Source organism: Strix aluco, chromosome 3 (assembly GCF_031877795.1).
Source record: "Strix aluco isolate bStrAlu1 chromosome 3, bStrAlu1.hap1, whole genome shotgun sequence".
Taxonomy (NCBI): Eukaryota; Metazoa; Chordata; class Aves; order Strigiformes; family Strigidae; genus Strix; species Strix aluco.
In genome coordinates, this window is record NC_133933.1 from 14,960,843 (window position 1) to 14,979,183 (window position 18,341).

The following is an 18,341-nucleotide window of genomic DNA, read 5'->3' on the forward strand; positions in this document are numbered from 1 at the left end:
CCCGTGGGCTCCCAGAACATCACCTTTGCTCCTCTCTTGGTCTTTTGGGTAACACACTACTGAGATTTTTTTCTGGCTTCTTTGCCTTGCTCAGAAGCAACAGCATTACGTAGGCAGGACCCTGGCTGCTAGTGCCAAAATCAGACCCTCCGCCATGTCAACACTGAAAAATAAGAACATTCAGCAAGTGCAGCTCAACAGGCAAGGGCTGGAGCTGGGGGTTGCTCCAGCTGCGCAATGCCAAGGAATGGGAAAGGCTATTTGACATCATGCCAAATAACAAAACGTGTGGGTTTTCCACTGAGAGGTGCTGTGGCAAGGAAAGGAGGGCGGCAGCGGCACAGGGGGGCTTTTCTCTCTGTTCAGGTTGAATTCAGGCAACAAGCCCAGCAGCTGCATGAGAGCTTAGCAGCACTGTTCCCTAAAGACACCTGCTTTCCTGAACAACCATCTCACCTCTGGACCTTGTGAGTAGTGCTCCAAAACATCTCTTTCCAACTCTGCCATGAAGCTACTGTTGTTCCTGGAGGTGCAGAGGAGTAAAATGGCATCCCCAAGGTCCAGGAGGTAGAAAAAGAAATTTGAGTCTTCTGCGTGCCAGGTGCAGGATGAGCACTAAAAAGCACTGGGTTTCCACTCTCCCAGCTTTAACAGACCAAAATGCTAAAGTAAGCTTTGTCACTGCGGATGCAGGGAGTCCAGGCAGATACACACCAGCTAGAGAGGAATAGAAGCAAGAGTGAAAAAGCTGCTGTGTCAGATCATTAATTACCAATGTTTGTAGGCTGGTAATTTTGCATAGCCATGACCATTGCTACCCCAGAAGGTGGTTATGTCCTCAAATCCTTCTATCCATGACAAAGCAGGGCTAGACTCACTGCCATGAACAAGATGCTGTGTCTCTAGACTCAGCCAGAAGACAATTCCCTGTCCAGAATTGTCTGTTTTCAAGCTGAAGAAGAATCATCTGTTCCTGCTTAGTTTAAAAACAGAAACTTACCAGTTTCTGTGGCTTTAACTGGCCACAGAGACAGCCCCAGAATATAACTGTGTCAGGCTGGAGAACAGTCTCCATTTTAGCAATAAATTCTCAGTAAATAGATCAGAGCAGCTGCAGTAGCAAAAGATAAAGTGAGGAGATGGGCACCTGCCTTTCTGTCTAGCCCTTTCCATGACTTGTCAGACACACTTGCCTGAGGGTTGCAAGAGCTAGGAGTGGCATTGGAAGCTTTCCAGAAGCAGCTGCTGGAGGTAACAGAAGTGGCTAATGAGGAGGTTCAGTGTCTGTTCCTGCATTACAACTACAGTATTATCCATGTGGTACACAGAGGGCGAAACACAGTCTTCCTCACTTCATAATGGGCAAGGTGCCCTGCAGAGGATGTATTCCTGGCACTGACAAACAATCCATGGCACCTGGGAACAAACTTCTCATCTGCTCAGCTCTGGGACAGCTGTACACTTTCCACACAATGCTGTCTCTCATGTTGCCACACACATCTTGTTTTCACTCCTTTTCTACTTGTTGTGCACAAGACAAGATTAGTAGCTGAACCATCCACATTAACTAACAGTAATTAATTGTTCCTACTAATTGTTCTTGGTTAGCATCATGCATGAGTAACTGTAGAGCAGTGGGACCTTGGGATTTACACAAGATGTGCAGCTTACTGACATGCAAATGCTAGTTCTTCAACTTTTTGACTTGTTTTGAAGTGGCAGTTTTCTAGTGGTAATTCATGTCCTGTAAGCTACTGTTTAGAGAAAAGTAACAAAGCAAAACAGCAATTTGGACCACAAGATGACTCGTCCTGATTTCGAACTCCTTTGCCTTTGTTTGGTCTGTGCTGGTAGACTAAGATAATCAGGACAGGCAGAAACAGGTCCAAAGAACTGAAGAAGTCCCAGAACCTTTAGGGGATGGAGGGCCAGACACTTAGGATGCAAAGCCAGCCTATCACACAGAGAAAGTTATTTCCTTTAATGAAAATATGAATACAGAGATCATTGAAGAAACTGGTTTTAGTCAAGGACAATAAATGTATTTAAAGCATGATTATAAGAAAACAGAATGAAATTAAAGGCTTACCATTAGACTGTACAACACACACTTCATCTCTAGGAAGACAGAATTTCCCTTTCTAAAATTAAGAAAATCATGGTCTATGTCTGCAGTGGGGGAAAGGGCACCATGATTGGGTCTCACCGGCAAAAGCAAGTGGGGAAAAAAAAAGCAAGCACATTTGCCCTCTGCAAAAAAACTGCAACAGGTAGAATTGACTCTGGATCTCTTAATGAAGCTACAAAGGCAGTCTGGCAAATAACCCACACATTAGTCATGGACACACAAAGGTTTAGAAGAATTCAAAGGTTCTGCTTTTCTGAAGGAAGCAATTACCCCTGTTTGTCCCACGATCTCACTGTAAAGTATTCCATTTATCATCACCTCCTACACTGAGTAGTGAAGATCAGCTCTTGAGATTGGAGGCCCATGGTCTTTTGCAAGCTACTTCCTTCCCAGCATTTCAAGAACTGAGGACATCGGTGCCGGTTTTGCAGACTGAACCCCTTCCTGAACCACAAGCCTCGGGTGGGGTGAGACTACTGCCTGTGAAGCAGAAAGCACTGTCACCACACACCAGTGCTGATGTTCATGACATCCAGGGAATAACGAAAATGCAAAGCTCGACTCAGGCTTCCACTGAAGATGCAACCGCTGCAGTTAACAGAGATCATGGGGAAAAAGAAGAAAGGGAGACTTCTCTGTCTGGAAAATTTTATGTTTGGCAAAGCTTTCTATGAGAAGCCTACCCATTGAAGCACAATATTCTCCTTTTTCTAAGAAGTACCAGTTCCAAGGCCTGCCTAGTTGTTTCTGCCAGCCTCAGGGTGCTATTAGATGAACTGAGCACAGGGTTTAGCTCCAAGAGCTAATGCTGGTATACTTGCAGAAGTGCAGTTTTACCAGATGAGGTGGGGGCTGAGGCTGCCCAGCAGGAGCTGTGTCCAGTGCAGAAAACCACATGGGAAGCACAACAGCACCACGTGCTCTCTTTGAAAACCCTGTGGGGCCCTCTGAGCGGATGGACATCCCAGGGACCACGGCTCAGCTGTGGAAATGCACAAGGAAGAGAGCTGCCATTGTGGTACCAGATGGCAGGCATGTGGCACTCTAAGCTTGCATATGCTGGTGACGTCATTTTAGCAAAGGTGCTCATAAGGCTTCAGAAGTTCACAGTATGAGGTTTGTTTGTAATTACAGTGTGTCCACACCATGGCTGGCATGGCTGTGAATTTACTGGGGTGCTGCAGCTACCTGATTAGTCTGTAACCTCCCTGAAGCCGTGGTCCTAAGCCCATCCAAGTAGAGCCAACAGGGATACAGGTGAGGGAACACACCCTATCTCCCATTTTCCCTGAGCAGAGGAATTGTATGATGAATGTCTCGATGTACCAAAGTGCACTGCTCCTCACATAGCTAGTCTTCGTGAGACACTTCAGATGAATTACACCATGTGTCTGTGACCACTGGGTCACACCTTAGCATGGAAATTTCAGGTTAACAGGACAAGGAAATCCTATAACCATAATAGAGGAAATGCTTTCCTGACTAAAAAGAAAGTGTGTAATCTTGTTCAAAAGTAATTTTTCTTCCTCCACACTGTATTTCAGATTGTGTGGAGACAACTTGTTTAAACAAGGCAGTCTACTTTTCCTGTAAAAAGCATTAACTCCTGGCTCCTTCTCACTTGAAAATCACTTAAGGAAGTTTGGGGGGTTTTTTGCAATTACAATAAAGGATATATGTACTAGCTGTCTCCTAAAATATTAGCACCCTATGAACTCTATCTAATTTTCTGATCTTCAACTTCCCAAAGTCCATAGGGTGTCTACTTACCTTAAGCAAAAATGGATTGCAGTCAGAAAGGATGGAAATTTTAACAAAGCATGATATTCCCTAGAGTTGAATTTTCATTTTTCATAGAGATGAAATTTCATTTCATCAACATTTCCCATGATATTCCCTAATTCCCTACTACCCAGTCCCTAGAGACATTTAAAATATTTTTTTTAAAAAAAACAAAACAGCAAATACAGCTAGCATTTGAGAACAAATCATACTGCAAGCAGCCTGCTTCCCCATTTGGTACCAGAATCTCTGCTAGCCAAAAAACTCACCGCTCCTCTCCCAGTCCTACAGGATCATCTAGCCATTTCCTTCCTGACTTTCCTGCCTCCAGTTAGGTGGAGAGATTGTCTTTCCAGTGCACAGTCCCACTGGAAAAGGCAGTGCTGCTCCAGTTAAATTCATCAGTAAGTCACCCCTGTACAACTAGGGCAAAATTTGGCAATTCTGCCAATTACTCAGGGGTTTGACAGGCCAAAATATATAGCTCTGTGAAACTAAGCAGACTGTCATCTGAGAAAGACAGAGGGAGGACTGCAAGGCTTGATGGAGTGACCCCAGCTACAGCTGTGGAATGGTGGTTAGCAGTCACTCAGCTTAGGCAGGTTAAGATGGAGCAGCTCTACCCGAGCCCTTGTGGCACACACTCCCAGGATCAGCACTGTGCACGCCACTCTAGTTTATGCCTTGAGTCTTTGCACCCAGGTAGAGGGGAGGAGTCTTCTACCATGCTTTCCTGGCATGCTCTGTGGCCCCTCCAACCACTCTGAACACCTCAGTCAACTGAAACCAAATTTAGCAGTGGCAGAAGTCTCAAAGGCATTTGGCACCTACAGGCCTTTCCATGACCTTCAGTGGCATAGTAGAGGACAGGAGACCTAGTAGCAAATTCTTCTGAACAGCCCAAATACAAGGAGTATTTCAATCAAAATGTATTCATGATAAAGTAAGCCCACAAATAAAACACTGAATATATTAGTTGCAATTTTGAAAGCATATGAAAGAGAAAGGCTCTTGTTCCCTGATATTCTGAGGTTGCTGGTCTGGAATGCTATTGTCGCTTTCCAGAAGGCATCTAAGAGGCACTTCGTCCTTCTTTGTGGATTGTGCAATTTGCGGGTACCCACCTGGCACTTAACTCTTTGGAAAATCAGCACAGCAGCACACAGAAGGGGCAGACGTGGTAGGGCCCAACTTGAAACGATAAGTGTTAAGTCATAACTTCTGAAGGGAGAAACAACCTACCTCCAAACTGGGTGCCTGTCTTTGTTGGAGCAAACAAGATTACAGGCCATTTGGGAGTGGGCTAAAATAAGCACTCCTTGGTCAGAAGTCACACAGCCCGGCAAGTCATAACAAACCCTCCAGCACATCTGTCAGCTGCAGACCTCTTGAGCACTTCTGGATTTTGTTTCCCAATGCTTCTCTGACAGACAGCAAGCACACATCATCCCTTTTCATAGCAACTTCAAGAAACCAAGACACCTACACAAATCACCAACTGGCAACAAAAATCTACCAGTTGGAGACCACCACTCCTAATATGCAGAAGTGAACCACAATGGACAACATTGATCCAGTTGTCATCACCAGTGAGGAAGAGGACAGTTACGTTAAAAGCTCAGTTGGTGATCTCAGTCTCTCAAGGCAGAATAAAAGCCTGTGGGACCAGACCCCTCCTACACAACTGGCAATGCACTGAGGACATGTAAGAAGTCCATCAGTAGGCTCTATGGCTCAGTTTTGCAGCTGGAAGTGCCAGCACTGGGTTGCCTAGGTGGGACATGAAGGGACACAGGCTCACCATCTCTGGCAAGTCCCAGGACATACAGTGGAAGGAACAAATCCTTAGGAGGAAAGCCAAAGGAGGTATTAGAACAACTGGGTAAACACAAGAAAGAATTACCAGAGTAGCCATATCCTTCTCATTTCCCTAATAACACATGTGAAACATCTACTGGGTATTCTACCCAGCATTGCTGAAAAGGCACCACAGTTGCAGTGAAATACTCAGATATCCAAACCGAAGAAAAAATTGAAGTACCTTCCAGGGCTTCTTTTAAACCAGCAAAAGTATTGTATAAAAACATTTCCCTGTACAGTAACATTAAAATAAGAAAACATTAACATCTAAATCTCGCTTCAGCTAGTATTAAGTTTCATCATAGCTAATGAAAACCACCGACGGCTGCTCTACAACAGCCCTAAAAGCAATGAAAGGGAGCTCACTGACTGCAAAACTGCAGATTGCGCCTAGCTCTGTGCATCTCAAAATACATTGTCGAGTGGAAAATCTTGTCCCCCTAGAAGGGAACACAGTCTTTAAAAAAACACCAAGAGAGAATTATGTTGTCTGCCTGGTTATCTGAGACTTCCCACGTTTCCAGAGGAGAGAGATTCCAGAGCTGCCTGTTATAAGGAACTTTTCTCCTTGTACTTCTGGTAAGCATCCAGAATCTCCTTGACAACACTTGGATCATCAAGTGTGGTGACATCTCCCATGTTACTTGATTGTTCAGTGACTACTTTCCTCAGCAGCCTTCTCATGATCTTCCCTGATCGAGTTTTAGGAAGACGTTTTACCACCTGCAGAGAAGGGAAAGACACACCTATAATGGAACCTGGGTCCTGCTGGAAACCACAAGGAAATTTGGCTTAACTGTCCTAAGCCTGGTACACCATCTCATGGCCACAGCTTCTTTGAGGCTCCTGGAACATACTAGACCACTGAGCACACTAGTTTATGTCCAAGGGAAGGAGCATCACTAACATCAGTTCCTTGTGCTATAAATTTTATTCTTATTTAAGTGGACTTTGTTCCCCACTTACTCATTGTTCTGTATGTCCAGGCTGGGTGCTGCAGGACACACAGCTCTTTGGAGAATCAGGTCCTGAATAAGCTGTTAATTATTGAACTAGAAAGCTAGTTACACTCAAAAACCTAGGCACTGATGATGACACAGATCTCAACACATTACCAGAACAGACATATTCCCCTTTACAGGGAAGGAATATAAAGCGCACAATACTGCACGCCAGCTACAGGATCTCCTACTCAAGGGATAACTGCTATCTGCTGATGTTTCTCTTTGCCTGATCATATCTGTCAGCCTACACACCTTCCTTCATAACCAGAAGAAAAATGTCTTGGCTACGCTTTCTGCAAAGGACTTAGCAGCAGATTCAAAGGCTTTAGCATAAACTTGAGCCTGGTAAAGAGTTCTCAGGCCCTGAACAGAGATACTAGCAGGTCTCACATTTTGCTACATGATCAGGTCAGTAGGTTACAAAACTCCAAAGCATGCAAGGAAACAGTTGTCGGACTTCTCCGCAGGACTACCCCCAAACACAGGGAAACAGAGGTGTTTCTTTGCAAACCTGCAAGTTCTGGAAGCTGCTCTAATCCACTGAGGATGTCCTGGGCTGTTCCAAGTTGAATGAGCCACCCTTTCTCCCTGCTCCTCTAGTATTCTGTAACCTGTGTCTTGGTGTCCACCTTCCAAGCATGTGGCTAAACCAGAGCCCCTCAAAGAAGTGGTCTGGTCACTGCCTCCAAGCATGGATGCAGGTGGGTCTTGGGGGGCAGCTTTGTGCACTCTCCCCAAAGACACAAAGGGAGCTGCTGAAAAGCAAGGAGGCTTGAAACAGAGCCTGGAGTTCATCAGTGCTCCCAGGGTCAGGCTGAACAGCTGTCAGTTATGCAACAAACAGCCAGTGCTTTGAAATGTGGGGTTGATGCTAACTATCAATGCAAAATAGGTGGGCAGTGGAAAGTGTCACTCTGCCTCTCAGTGACACTGAAGATTGTGGTATTTCTCTATTTGGTGGGGTTTTATCTGATCCATTGCACAGGGTCATAGAGAGCAGTACTACATTGCTTCAGCAAGGGATTAGCTGAGGGCCAGAGCTGTGTGGAGCAGTAATGCTGCTACACGGTGACAGGGACATCAAGCACATTTTGAGGCACAGGGTGGGCCCAGGGTTCACCTCCGCGAGAGCTCTCACCAAGCATGGTGCTCTTAACACTCTCTGTGCATCCTATTTAGAGGGTTGTTCGGCACTTGGTCCAAATGGAGCAGCCTCAGGGTGGCTCTAAAACATGCTCTGTAACAGTCCCACCGAGAAGCTGTTCCGCAGGCTGGAACAGCTGTAATATCCCAGCCACCCTCTGGGTCACTGTTGATCCTCAGACATGGTGAAGGAGCACATGCAGACCACTGTACCTTCCCTCCCTGACCTAGGGATCCCTCCAGCTAGTTCTGTTTTTCTGTTTCTTTGTCCTGTCAGAAAGGGACAACAGTCAGCACTACAGGTAGAAAGGTGACACTTGCTCAGTGTGACCATTCCCACTCCTGGTACCAGTTACAGTCTCCCACTTACCAGAATGTGGTCAGGCACAGCATATTTTGCTATCTTGGAAGCCACTATGGTTTTGAGCTCTTCTTTGACACGGTCTATATGAGCTGTCTGCTCCTTTAGTACTATGAAAGCAAAGGCACCTGGAAGACAAATGTGCAGAAGCCACATAACTCATATTAGATCCTGGCTGGCAAGACCTGGGATGCTCATTCGAATGCCAAGGCAGGTTTCAAATCATTCCTATGCGCAATCTAGGGACTGCCAAGAAAACCGTTGATCCTGTTCACAAAAGGGAGTCAGACTCCAGCCTTCAAATAATGGCCCAGCCTTGTCTTGAAATCTATGGACCAGACTGATCTCAGTGACAACTCAACATAAATTACCAAAGTGTCATTGGGATCAAAACCTGACCAACGCAAATCAGCTATTCCCATTCTGTTCGAAGGACATGTCTGAGCACAATCCTTTTAAAGGAAGCTCTGCCACACAGAAAACAGTTGAGGGACTAATATCTGCATGCAGCTTAGGAACACACAGTTATTTTCATGGCTGTCTTTGCCTCTTGGGGCTACAACAGCAGTCAACGTAAGGATAACTGCCCTCCCATTCCCTCGGCACCTCCTAACATGCAGCCCAGGTTAGAAATTAACAAAAGTGTATGCAGGTGTCATGTCAGGACACTGCTTTTCACATACCTTCTCCTTTGATCTTGTGCGGATACCCAATCACAGCTGTCTCAGGCACCTCGGGGTGATCGGCCTTCACAAGAAATGAAACAAAAACACACAGAGCCTAACAACTGCTTCAAGCCCTGCAGAGTTTGTGCCAGTTGCTCTAGGAACAAAACACCTTGCCATATCTCACCCTCCCCTTGGTAGATCCTGCTGAAAGTGCAAGAGGAAAGCTGGATGCCACCTTCCTACCGCATGCTCGGCTGGTGGCCATGGCCATGTCTCTAGGAGTAGCATTTACACACTGAATTGGCCCTGCTTTTAAACACACAAATAAGTACTCTTACATACACTGCTAAGCCCAGCTGCACACCCAGGTGAATTTGCACCAGCTGGAAACCTCCTTTCTCTTTCTTTGTCTGTGCTCTCGTGTGTACATGGCTATGGTCCCCAGTGGTGACTGGCCATGACTAAATCACAAACAAAATCAGTCCTGCATTGCTCTGTGCCACAGGGAACTGTTGCCAGCAGAACAAAAGTGAAGCTGCCAACATCACAGTCCACATTAGACTGGCATTTATAAGTGCCCAAAGCAGACCAGAAGGCAGAAAGAATCAGGCTTCTTCATTTTCCCAGAAGAGGGGAAGGGTTGTTTTGCCAAATGCATATTTTTATTGTTATGCTACACAACAGTGGTTTATTCTGTCACACTTCAGAGTTTGATTTAACATTCTTCTGCAGTAAGACGACAATTTGGGTGTACAGACCGGAAGAAATCACATATCTGAATCCCACACCAAAGACTGGATTATGCTATCTTAAATTAGATTAAAATATGAAAGAAAACATCACAGAGCAATCTAAGCATATAAATATATTTGCATATACACATGCATACATAGAGTGGAAGAGGAACTGGATCCTATATCTACAATCAGAAATCCACACAGACAAAAGGAGTACTCACAGAGGAGAAAGTAGGATCCTGTATGCCATCCAAACACGGCTCAGGTTTATCAAATATTACATTTAAGTGCCATTTTCAGGCAAGGCCCAGTTATAGAAATATTCAGGTCAAGCTTTGAAGATAAATGCTCTGAGGAGGTTTTGTTTTCAATTCCCTGAGCTAGTATTATTTTCTCTCAAAATGACAGGCTAGCTGTGCAGCTGACATGAATCAAGGTTGCTTCATATTTAACACTGCTGAATTCTCAGGCATACTCAGCTCATTTGGATGATCAAGAACCACAGATTTGAAGGAGGGCTTAGGTGTTAGCACAAGGGAAGGAACAAACAGGAGAGACAATTCCTTACGGAGACTCGACTGGCATCCAAAATGGCAACTGCAACAGCACAATGTCACTGAGAGGAAACAGCTCTGACAGTTCAACTGCAGGGACTGCCCACAGTGTGACTCCTCTCTCACTTGCCCATTTGTTGTCTCCTTAATAAGGGATCTGTTTCCTTTTGCATATTTGCTATTCATTATGCATCAAGCTGTGTGTATGCAGGGGCAGGGGTTTGAAGGCAAGAGACCCTGTGCTTGTTTAAATTCATAAAACTTCTTTGAAAGGGCCGCCCTGACCCAAAGGTATGCCCTGTCAACCTTGGAACTGCTTGGAACTTACCATTGCATCTTCTATCTCTGCTGTCCCCAGTCTGTGTCCACTGATGTTAATGACATCATCCATGCGCCCCGTTATCTGGTAATAGCCTTTCTTGGTCCTGTAAGCACCATCCCCTGTGAAGTAGTAACCTACAGCAAAGACACGTGGGTGGTCAGCAGCAGGAAGTGTAGCAGCCTATTGCTTTGGGCTCTGATGCAGAACAGATGATGCTCTAGGACAGCAACTAGGGTAGGGTGGATCAGGCAGCTTGCAGGGCCTTATAAGCTTACAGCTGCGTGACCTGCCACACACCATTTCCCCCTTACCCCTGCCATCCCCAACCTTCATCTGCTGTGCCTGGGCTGTGCTGGCTCCTAGCAGGCACCTGAGCAGCATCAAGACAGTGGAGCTCAGATCTCTGCCAAGATGGGCAAAATAATTGCAGGCAATCAGCAGCAATCAGGGGCAGATGTCCCTGTAGTAAAACCAAGTTCAGCAACACAACACAGTGATGCTTTGTTGGATTTACAAAACCAAGGGGGCCTCTCTGATCTCCCTAGGCTTTACACACCTACAGCTGCACAGCAACTGTGTGCTCAGGCCTGGTCCATACAGCACTAAAATAAAACCACTTCAAATGCTATTTGCCATCATGCCATAGGCTATTGGTCAAATTCAGATCTGCTGCTAGCTACACCTCAGCGCTCACAGAAAACTACAACTGTTCAGCCGAAAGGGAGCAGTTCTACTACATTTTGTACATGGGAACACTGCCAATTTTTTTTAATCACTTACACTGGAACGAATGAAAAGCCATTTTCCCTCTTGACTAACAAGATTCAGATCCCAGATAACAGCCCCTCTCCAGAATGAGCATGGCAGAAACACTGTTATCAGATTGGCTGGAAAAAAAAAAACAACCCACGACAAGCATGGTGTTTGGAGGGTCTAAAACATTTGATGAAAGCTGAAAAAGACCCAGTGGTTCCAGAAAACTTCAGTGTCACTAAGATCACTGTTGGCTCTTGAAGTTGGCTCTTCATCAAAGCCATGTCCACATCTGAATTGTTCCTGTGGCACTTCTGAGCAGCAGCAGGCAGCTAGCACTGTGAAATCTGAAGGTGGTTCTTGCCAAGACACATTATTGGCCAATTTATGGACTTTCAGTCATGCCTCCTGCCCTTTCAAATCAATTAAATGACTATCAACTAAATATCAACAAGATTTCAGATGCAAATATGCAGTGAGTAATAAGGGACTATGGGCTCATACAATTTCTTCTACCAGTTTCCCGTTCTTATTTTTGAACCCGTTTTGTACAATTTGCAGGATTGTCTCTCTAATTTTTGTCTACCTTGTAGCTTACAAATCCTTTTCAGTGCCTTCACTCCCTGAGCGAAGACAGTGGTCTTGTCCAATGTCCTACAAAAAATGTTTCCCTGCCACTTCTAATTACTTGCCAGATACAACTTGATCGTATTTTAAAAAGGAAGGATGTAACAAAGCATGTGACAGCAGGGGTGAGATTCAGTGATGCAAGAGGTACTGTCCCATCAAATATGCCTATTTCCAAGTGAGACACAAATGGCCCCAAAGAAAAGGGTTTTGGACTTTAAAATTTGGGCATTAAAATGTTCTAGAAAATACATTCCCTTTTGACAGATAGAAAGGTCAACACTAAGGCCATTAGTGCATGCTTGTAACACGTGACACACAACCCCAAGTAACCAAAATCTTGCTGGTACAGAAATATCACGAAGTGCTGCTGAAAATATTCAGTGTGCTTATACTGCAGTGCAAACTGCCTTCCCTTGGCACTTTCCTTACCTGGGTAGGCTTTGAAATAGGCATCAACAAATCGCTGCTGATCTCCATAGATTGTTCTTGCCATGCCAGGCCATGGCTGGGCAATGCAGAGCGCACCGGACACATCGTTGCCCTCTACAACCTTTCCCTGCAGGTTTAAGCACAGGAAGGATGATCAGGTGAACAAAATAGAAACAGTAAGGGCTTCTGTGTCATTGATCACCAGTGGAGGGCCACAGGTGGAGAAAATGAGCCCATTCATGAAGCTACTGTCTGTATCTTGCCTTCCTCACCCCTTGAGGACAGCAGCACAGCAGAAAAGACTAAAAGCAAAGTGAGTCCTGTGATTCTCTGGAGGGAAATGCCATCAAAGATGACAGCAAAAATGTGCCAAGCAGCCAAAGGATGCCTGGGATGAGGCTAGCAGTGAAATGCCTGAACCCCTGCCTTCCACTTTTGTTAACTGGCACATTCCCTTACCAAACTGTACGCGAAGGAGATTACATGCTTTACTGTTTAACAGAGCACTGGAGCGCAGATGGGGATTGCTCCACACAGCTTTACTGGCCAGCACCAGTTTTCTCAGGGCCTCATGCCTTGCATTTCCCTTGGAAAACCCCACCAGTCCCATTGGCCGCTCCAGTCTTGCCATGACACTAGATGTTGCATGTTCTGCTCCAACTGTTCAGCTCCCTGGTTCTCAGGAGCTGTGTGACTTCTGACTTCTCATAAATCGAGGCAGCAGCTCTTAATCAGAAGCAGTGTAAGACCATAAAAGTGGTGCTGAAAGTGCAAACACTCCTCTAGAGATTTGCAGGCAGCTTGCAATGCCCAGTTGGCAATCTGTATGGACATTTGAGATACGCTCAATACATAAATTGCTCATCTATTCTACCATTTTAATGGAGGAAAAAACATCCTTCCAGATCCTGTTCCTCTGACATTAGAAAGGTGATTAAGGCAGAAACACACATCATCTTCTCTTCTGGGCACCAGAACAGCCTCAACTCACATTCTCATCCATCAGCATGGGCACAATCCCAAAGAAAGGTCTCATAGCCATAGCCGGAACGATCTCAGCTTTCTCCTCTGAAGGCCGTGGGGCAATGCAGATGCCACCAGTTTCTGGAAGAATAATGAAAAACAAAATATGTGGGGGGCCCATCCAATCCTGGACAAAAGCAAATGCCAGCTCTTCTTAGTTAAAGAAGAGAACAGCTAAGCTACCTTGAAAGAAAAAGCCAATGGGAAGGAATTATGCAACACCAAGCAGCACAGATATCTGAAAGCAGCACAGACCTGGTAAACCAAGAGCTCTTTGTGAATATAAGGAAGGCTTAAACATAGAAAAACCATCTGGCAAGCCAGGATGACACCACCAAGGCCTGTTCTCTCTACAAAGGACATTGCAGCGGGTAGAGAGTGCAGAGCTGCAGACAGGTGAGCTCGGATCAAGAGCTACTCCTACTCCCTGTTTGCATGGTGCCTCATTCGGTGCCGCCTGCAAAAATCACTGCTCACTGTGTACACCAGTGACAAACCAGACTGCGGCCAAGCAACCTCCTCAGGGGAAGAGCAGCTTGCCATGCCCCAGAGCATCAGGATCACTGGCATCCAGCTTAGCTCTTCAAAGGCTCAGAGGATGGCAGTATATGGTTCTAGAGCAGCTGGCTTTGCACCAGCAGCCACAGCATGTGTGTTCGACAGCCTTCCCACAGTCCTGTCTGTGGCAAATCAATCGGACACAGTGAAGACCCCATGGATTCAGCCCACATGCTCTGTTCCCTACACCTGGCCCTAAGTCAGTTCACAGATAAACCCACTCCTCCAGCTATCAACCACCAACCAACACAGGCAGGTCTAACACATGCTGACACCCTTGCAGGTCCTTCTCACACTAATAGGGCTGCCTGGTGGCGGGAGCAGTACTCACCAGCCCCACTTCCTAGCCCAGAAGTGATTTTACAGGAGAAGTATAAGCATGTCAGGGGATTTATCTCCTGGTGCTGTTTTTACAGCTGTCTAAGGTTAGCGTGAAAAGCACTTCAGGAGTCTGAATTACTATTATTACAAAACCCACCTCTTACAGGCAGGTTGAGCTTATCTTCTATTCAAAATCGAACCATTTAATCATCCCTTTTCATTCCTGCTGGGATGAACATTAAATCAGATTCCAAACTTAATCAGATCTTTTCTATTCTAAAATTAATTCAGAAACACAAGAGAAACAAAAACAAAGGAGAATTAGGCTTTTAAAAATACAGTCTATAAATAAAGGTATGTTCTGCCACTTTGAGAGTGAATTCCTCTACTGGCTTTGCTGAGGTTGTGAAAACTGAAACCAGGGGTTGGAAAGGCTGAATTTAACCTTGAATTTACATCCACCTGCCCTGACATAGCTATGAGGAAGGGTCTCTTTGCAGAACCTTAAGCTTCAGACCTGCAGAAAATAATTTCACATGTGGCTTACACATGAAATCATTTCAGATTTCATTGATGAGCATGCACCCACTTCACATGTTTCTGTTTATTTTGCAAGGGTCATCTTGAATTTTTTCAGAAAAAGAAAAAAGTATCCCAGACACCTGCTGTTCTCTGCACAAACAAAATCTGCATCAGAGCAGGGAACCTGATTAAACTGATGGTTGCTCTTCCCAAGCCAGTACTCATTCTGAATAGAGCACTGCAAGCTGTGTTTCAACATGGGTTTTGCCACATCCTACACATCCTGCAACCAGCTGCACATAATGCAGTAAAGTCACATTTCAGAGGGAGATGCCTGGTGGCAAGGATGCTTTAAAAATTATTTTCACGGTAAAGACCTATTTTAAACCGGTTTAAAAGTACTAATTTTAGCCACTGACAGATGACAGCTAGCAAGGCTTCTAGGCTCTACCCTGCCTTTATGAAGTCCAACTCTTTAGAGGCAGAGCTGGCAGAAGAAAAACCATGCTTCCATGTTACCTGTGCCCATGCTGTCACCTCAGTGCAAATCCACCCAGACTTTAAGCAAGGACAGCAGAGTCTGAGCAACGAGGGTGATGCATCGAAACAGGCTTCCCTCCGCCTAGGGTAAATCACTTCTGGCAGCAGGGTGGAGCATGTACTCTCTGCCACCATTGTCTTCACCACCACAGATAGATTGGCCTGACTACTTTGGGGGGAATCCATCTCAGAAGCACCAGCCCAGTCATCATGGCTGTAAGATGATGCCAAAACCAAAAGCTTCCAGGGCCTATTCAGAGATGTCTTTCAAAACCAGCTTTTGTTCACAGCTGTGTACAACAGCTGTACTTTTTTTAGAAAAGTAACAACAAAAGTAAAAATACCTAGTATCTCTTCTGCACTGTGAAGAGCTACACCTGAAACTCAAACACAGCTTTGATTCTATTACTGCCAATCACAGCACAGCACTACCTAACAGTAAGAGTCACAAGAATTTTTCATCTCTCTCATCTGCACATACCACACTACTCAAATTGCTTCTTGTAATTGCTATCTCACTCCTTTGCTCATGCAAAGACTTTCAAGTGTATTCTTAAATCACCATTTGCTAACCTTTATGCCTACCAGGCTTTATTAGCTGGCAACACGTTGCTACTTCAGAGAGCAACATACCGTAGAGGACACTGCATACTATAGACCATTAACAAGCTACATTGAAATTGTATATGAGAGGTGACACTGCAGGACCACATCCAGCATCAAACTGTTTTTATGATCTCTTTCCACACTGCCTTTACATTCAAATGGTGTATATAATGTTTCCAAGATTAATTTGGCTTCCTCTTTATTGGAAGTATCAACTGCGGAGAAAGACTGATTCTACTTTCTAACAAAATCAATTTCATGAATATTTATCATTATATTATGTTTTCAGGAGCTGGTAACTATTTACCTGCAAAACTATGCCTGGTTCAAAGTAAGATCAAGCACTCTGCACTTACAGACTGTCCAACCTGACAGTTGTTGCTCCAAAAACCCTGGAGAAATATAAGATTCAACCCTGTACTTCAGAGGAAATAGAAGCCACTGCATGCACCAGTTAATTGAAGATAAACAAACAAAAAATGTTAGAGCAAAAAAAAGATTCTTCTCAATTCTGCCACTGTACAATAATCAACTGCTTCTCCATGGTGTTTTATTTCAGAGCAGTGAGGAGGAAGGCATATAGCACCCAGTCAGTCAGCTTTCCCTCTGCTCAGCATGTGAGAACTCAGATGGTTTAAGAGATCAGTAGTTCAAGTAGATAGTATTTAACATGGCTGCTCTGAATTCTGAGGTTGTTTTATTTCAAATCTGAAAATAAAAAGAGTCTGCAAGTGTGGTCTGGATTAAATAGAACTTGGTTGTGTGCCAGAAACTAATTCATCACATTGAAATGGGCGACAGGGATCCTGAAGAGAGAGCCTGCTAGCAGGAATAAGGATAAAATCAGGAGCAGCTTGACTGAAAAGGGAATGAATATTCTGCCCAGTGGCAGCTGGAAATTTAAGAGTAGGGATGGCTTTTTTTCAGCAGAGGCAGAATGCCAGCAGCTGTGCTGCATCCTTTAAGTCCATGGCTCCATGACAAACTGTGGTTCACAACTTGAGAAGGACATATAGCAAGATACCTTTAGCAGCTCTGGAATGTGGGTGCCCAGAAGAGAGGACCAGGTGCTGAGGAAGGAGCCAGGAAGGAGCTGCAGAACCCCTTCAAGCACAGGGCCCCAGCAGGCAGCACAGCCCCAGCCACAGTGCAGCACTGTGGCCTCTCTCCGCCGCTGGCCAGGGAGGGCAGGAGGCAGGGACCAGCTCTGCTCCAACTGGATAGGGATTTGAGAGTCAGCTCTGTCCAGCAGGTTGTAAATGGAAAACAAGCCTTAACTGATGTACACAGCTGGGCCAAGCATGTTGTCAAAACAGAAGTGCACTCCTTTTTGAGGCATCAAAGGTCCAGGGCCAAAGCAACTACAGCATACTACTTCACTCCTGGGAGAAGCTGCTCCCAGGCAGCCCTGCTGGGTGATAGCCACTGTCCCCTACCCAGCCAATGCACAGCCAGCAAGCTCCACTCACTCCCTTCCAATCCGATGGAGCAGTTGCACTAGGTCCCTTTGGCTACACAGCTTAGTTTTCCATCCTCCTCTGACTGTTCCCAGGAAGGGAAACAAAGCACACTTGAGTACACATTGTGGCTATATGGTGCTATAAACACCTTTTCACAGTAAGACCATATCAAGGTCAGTACAGTTGGATAAATAACTGAAAATGAGGTTTCCAATTCAAGCTGCCTACTCCCAGTTTTGCCCAAAAATTCAATCTCTGCCTCCTGTTTGTAGAACCAAATGAGATTTTCTGGCATGCAAAATATCAAAGAACATTTAGAGGGGAAAAGAAAAAAACCAACATTGCTATTGCTTTCATATGCTGTTACGTTGCTATTATGTGCTGAAACTCCCCAGTGACTTTCAAAAGCTGATCCAAATGCCAGGAGGGTTTTTTTGACAGACTTGTTGGATCAAATTGAAATGTATTAATCTTTCTCTACCCACCAGCACCCTGTACATGGTCAGGGCCCCCCACACTCCCCGAGGACCCCTTTTACCTGTCTGCCACCATGTGTCCACAAGGGTGCAGCGCCCTTCTCCCACCACATGGTAGAACCATTGCCACGCTTCGTTGTTGATGGGCTCTCCCACTAGACCAAAATAAGACAGGAAGCAGCCTGAGGCTCAGGGAGTTGCAGGCAGTTCATTCTCCCTTTTGGTGCACAACATGCTGAATGCATGATCTTTAAGCAGAATGCTTACAGCATTTTTGCTGAGATGTGCAAAGGACTGCAAGGCACTCATTTAACTGAGGACTGACTTTTTCCAGAAAGACCAAAAGGCAAGCAACAAATATCACTGAAGGTAACTAATCAATGCAGGTAATGTATAAGAACCTCTAGAATCCTAAATAACACAGGAAAATGCTGCTTGGGTCATCTATGCCAGCAAAATTCAAA

General features: G+C 45.1%; 1 protein-coding gene across 3 annotated transcripts in view; it reads right to left on the bottom strand.

Moving 5' to 3' along the window:
• Positions 1–1,966: 1,966 nt before the first annotated feature.
• The window catches only part of ACSS1 (acyl-CoA synthetase short chain family member 1), a 38,449-nt gene continuing 22,074 nt past the window's right edge, over positions 1,967–18,341 (bottom strand). For 2 of the 3 annotated variants that reach the window (XM_074817426.1, XM_074817425.1), the window contains exons 8-14: positions 17,940–18,032; positions 13,363–13,475; positions 12,372–12,498; positions 10,566–10,693; positions 8,962–9,025; positions 8,288–8,406; positions 1,967–6,493 (exon numbers count right to left, since the gene is read on the bottom strand). In XM_074817426.1, the coding sequence (XP_074673527.1) occupies positions 6,320–6,493; positions 8,288–8,406; positions 8,962–9,025; positions 10,566–10,693; positions 12,372–12,498; positions 13,363–13,475; positions 17,940–18,032 (818 nt within the window). In that variant the 3' untranslated portion in view covers positions 1,967–6,319. The remainder of the gene's footprint in view (positions 6,494–8,287; positions 8,407–8,961; positions 9,026–10,565; positions 10,694–12,371; positions 12,499–13,362; positions 13,476–17,939; positions 18,033–18,341) is intronic. The other variant, XM_074817427.1, reaches the window with a different exon arrangement.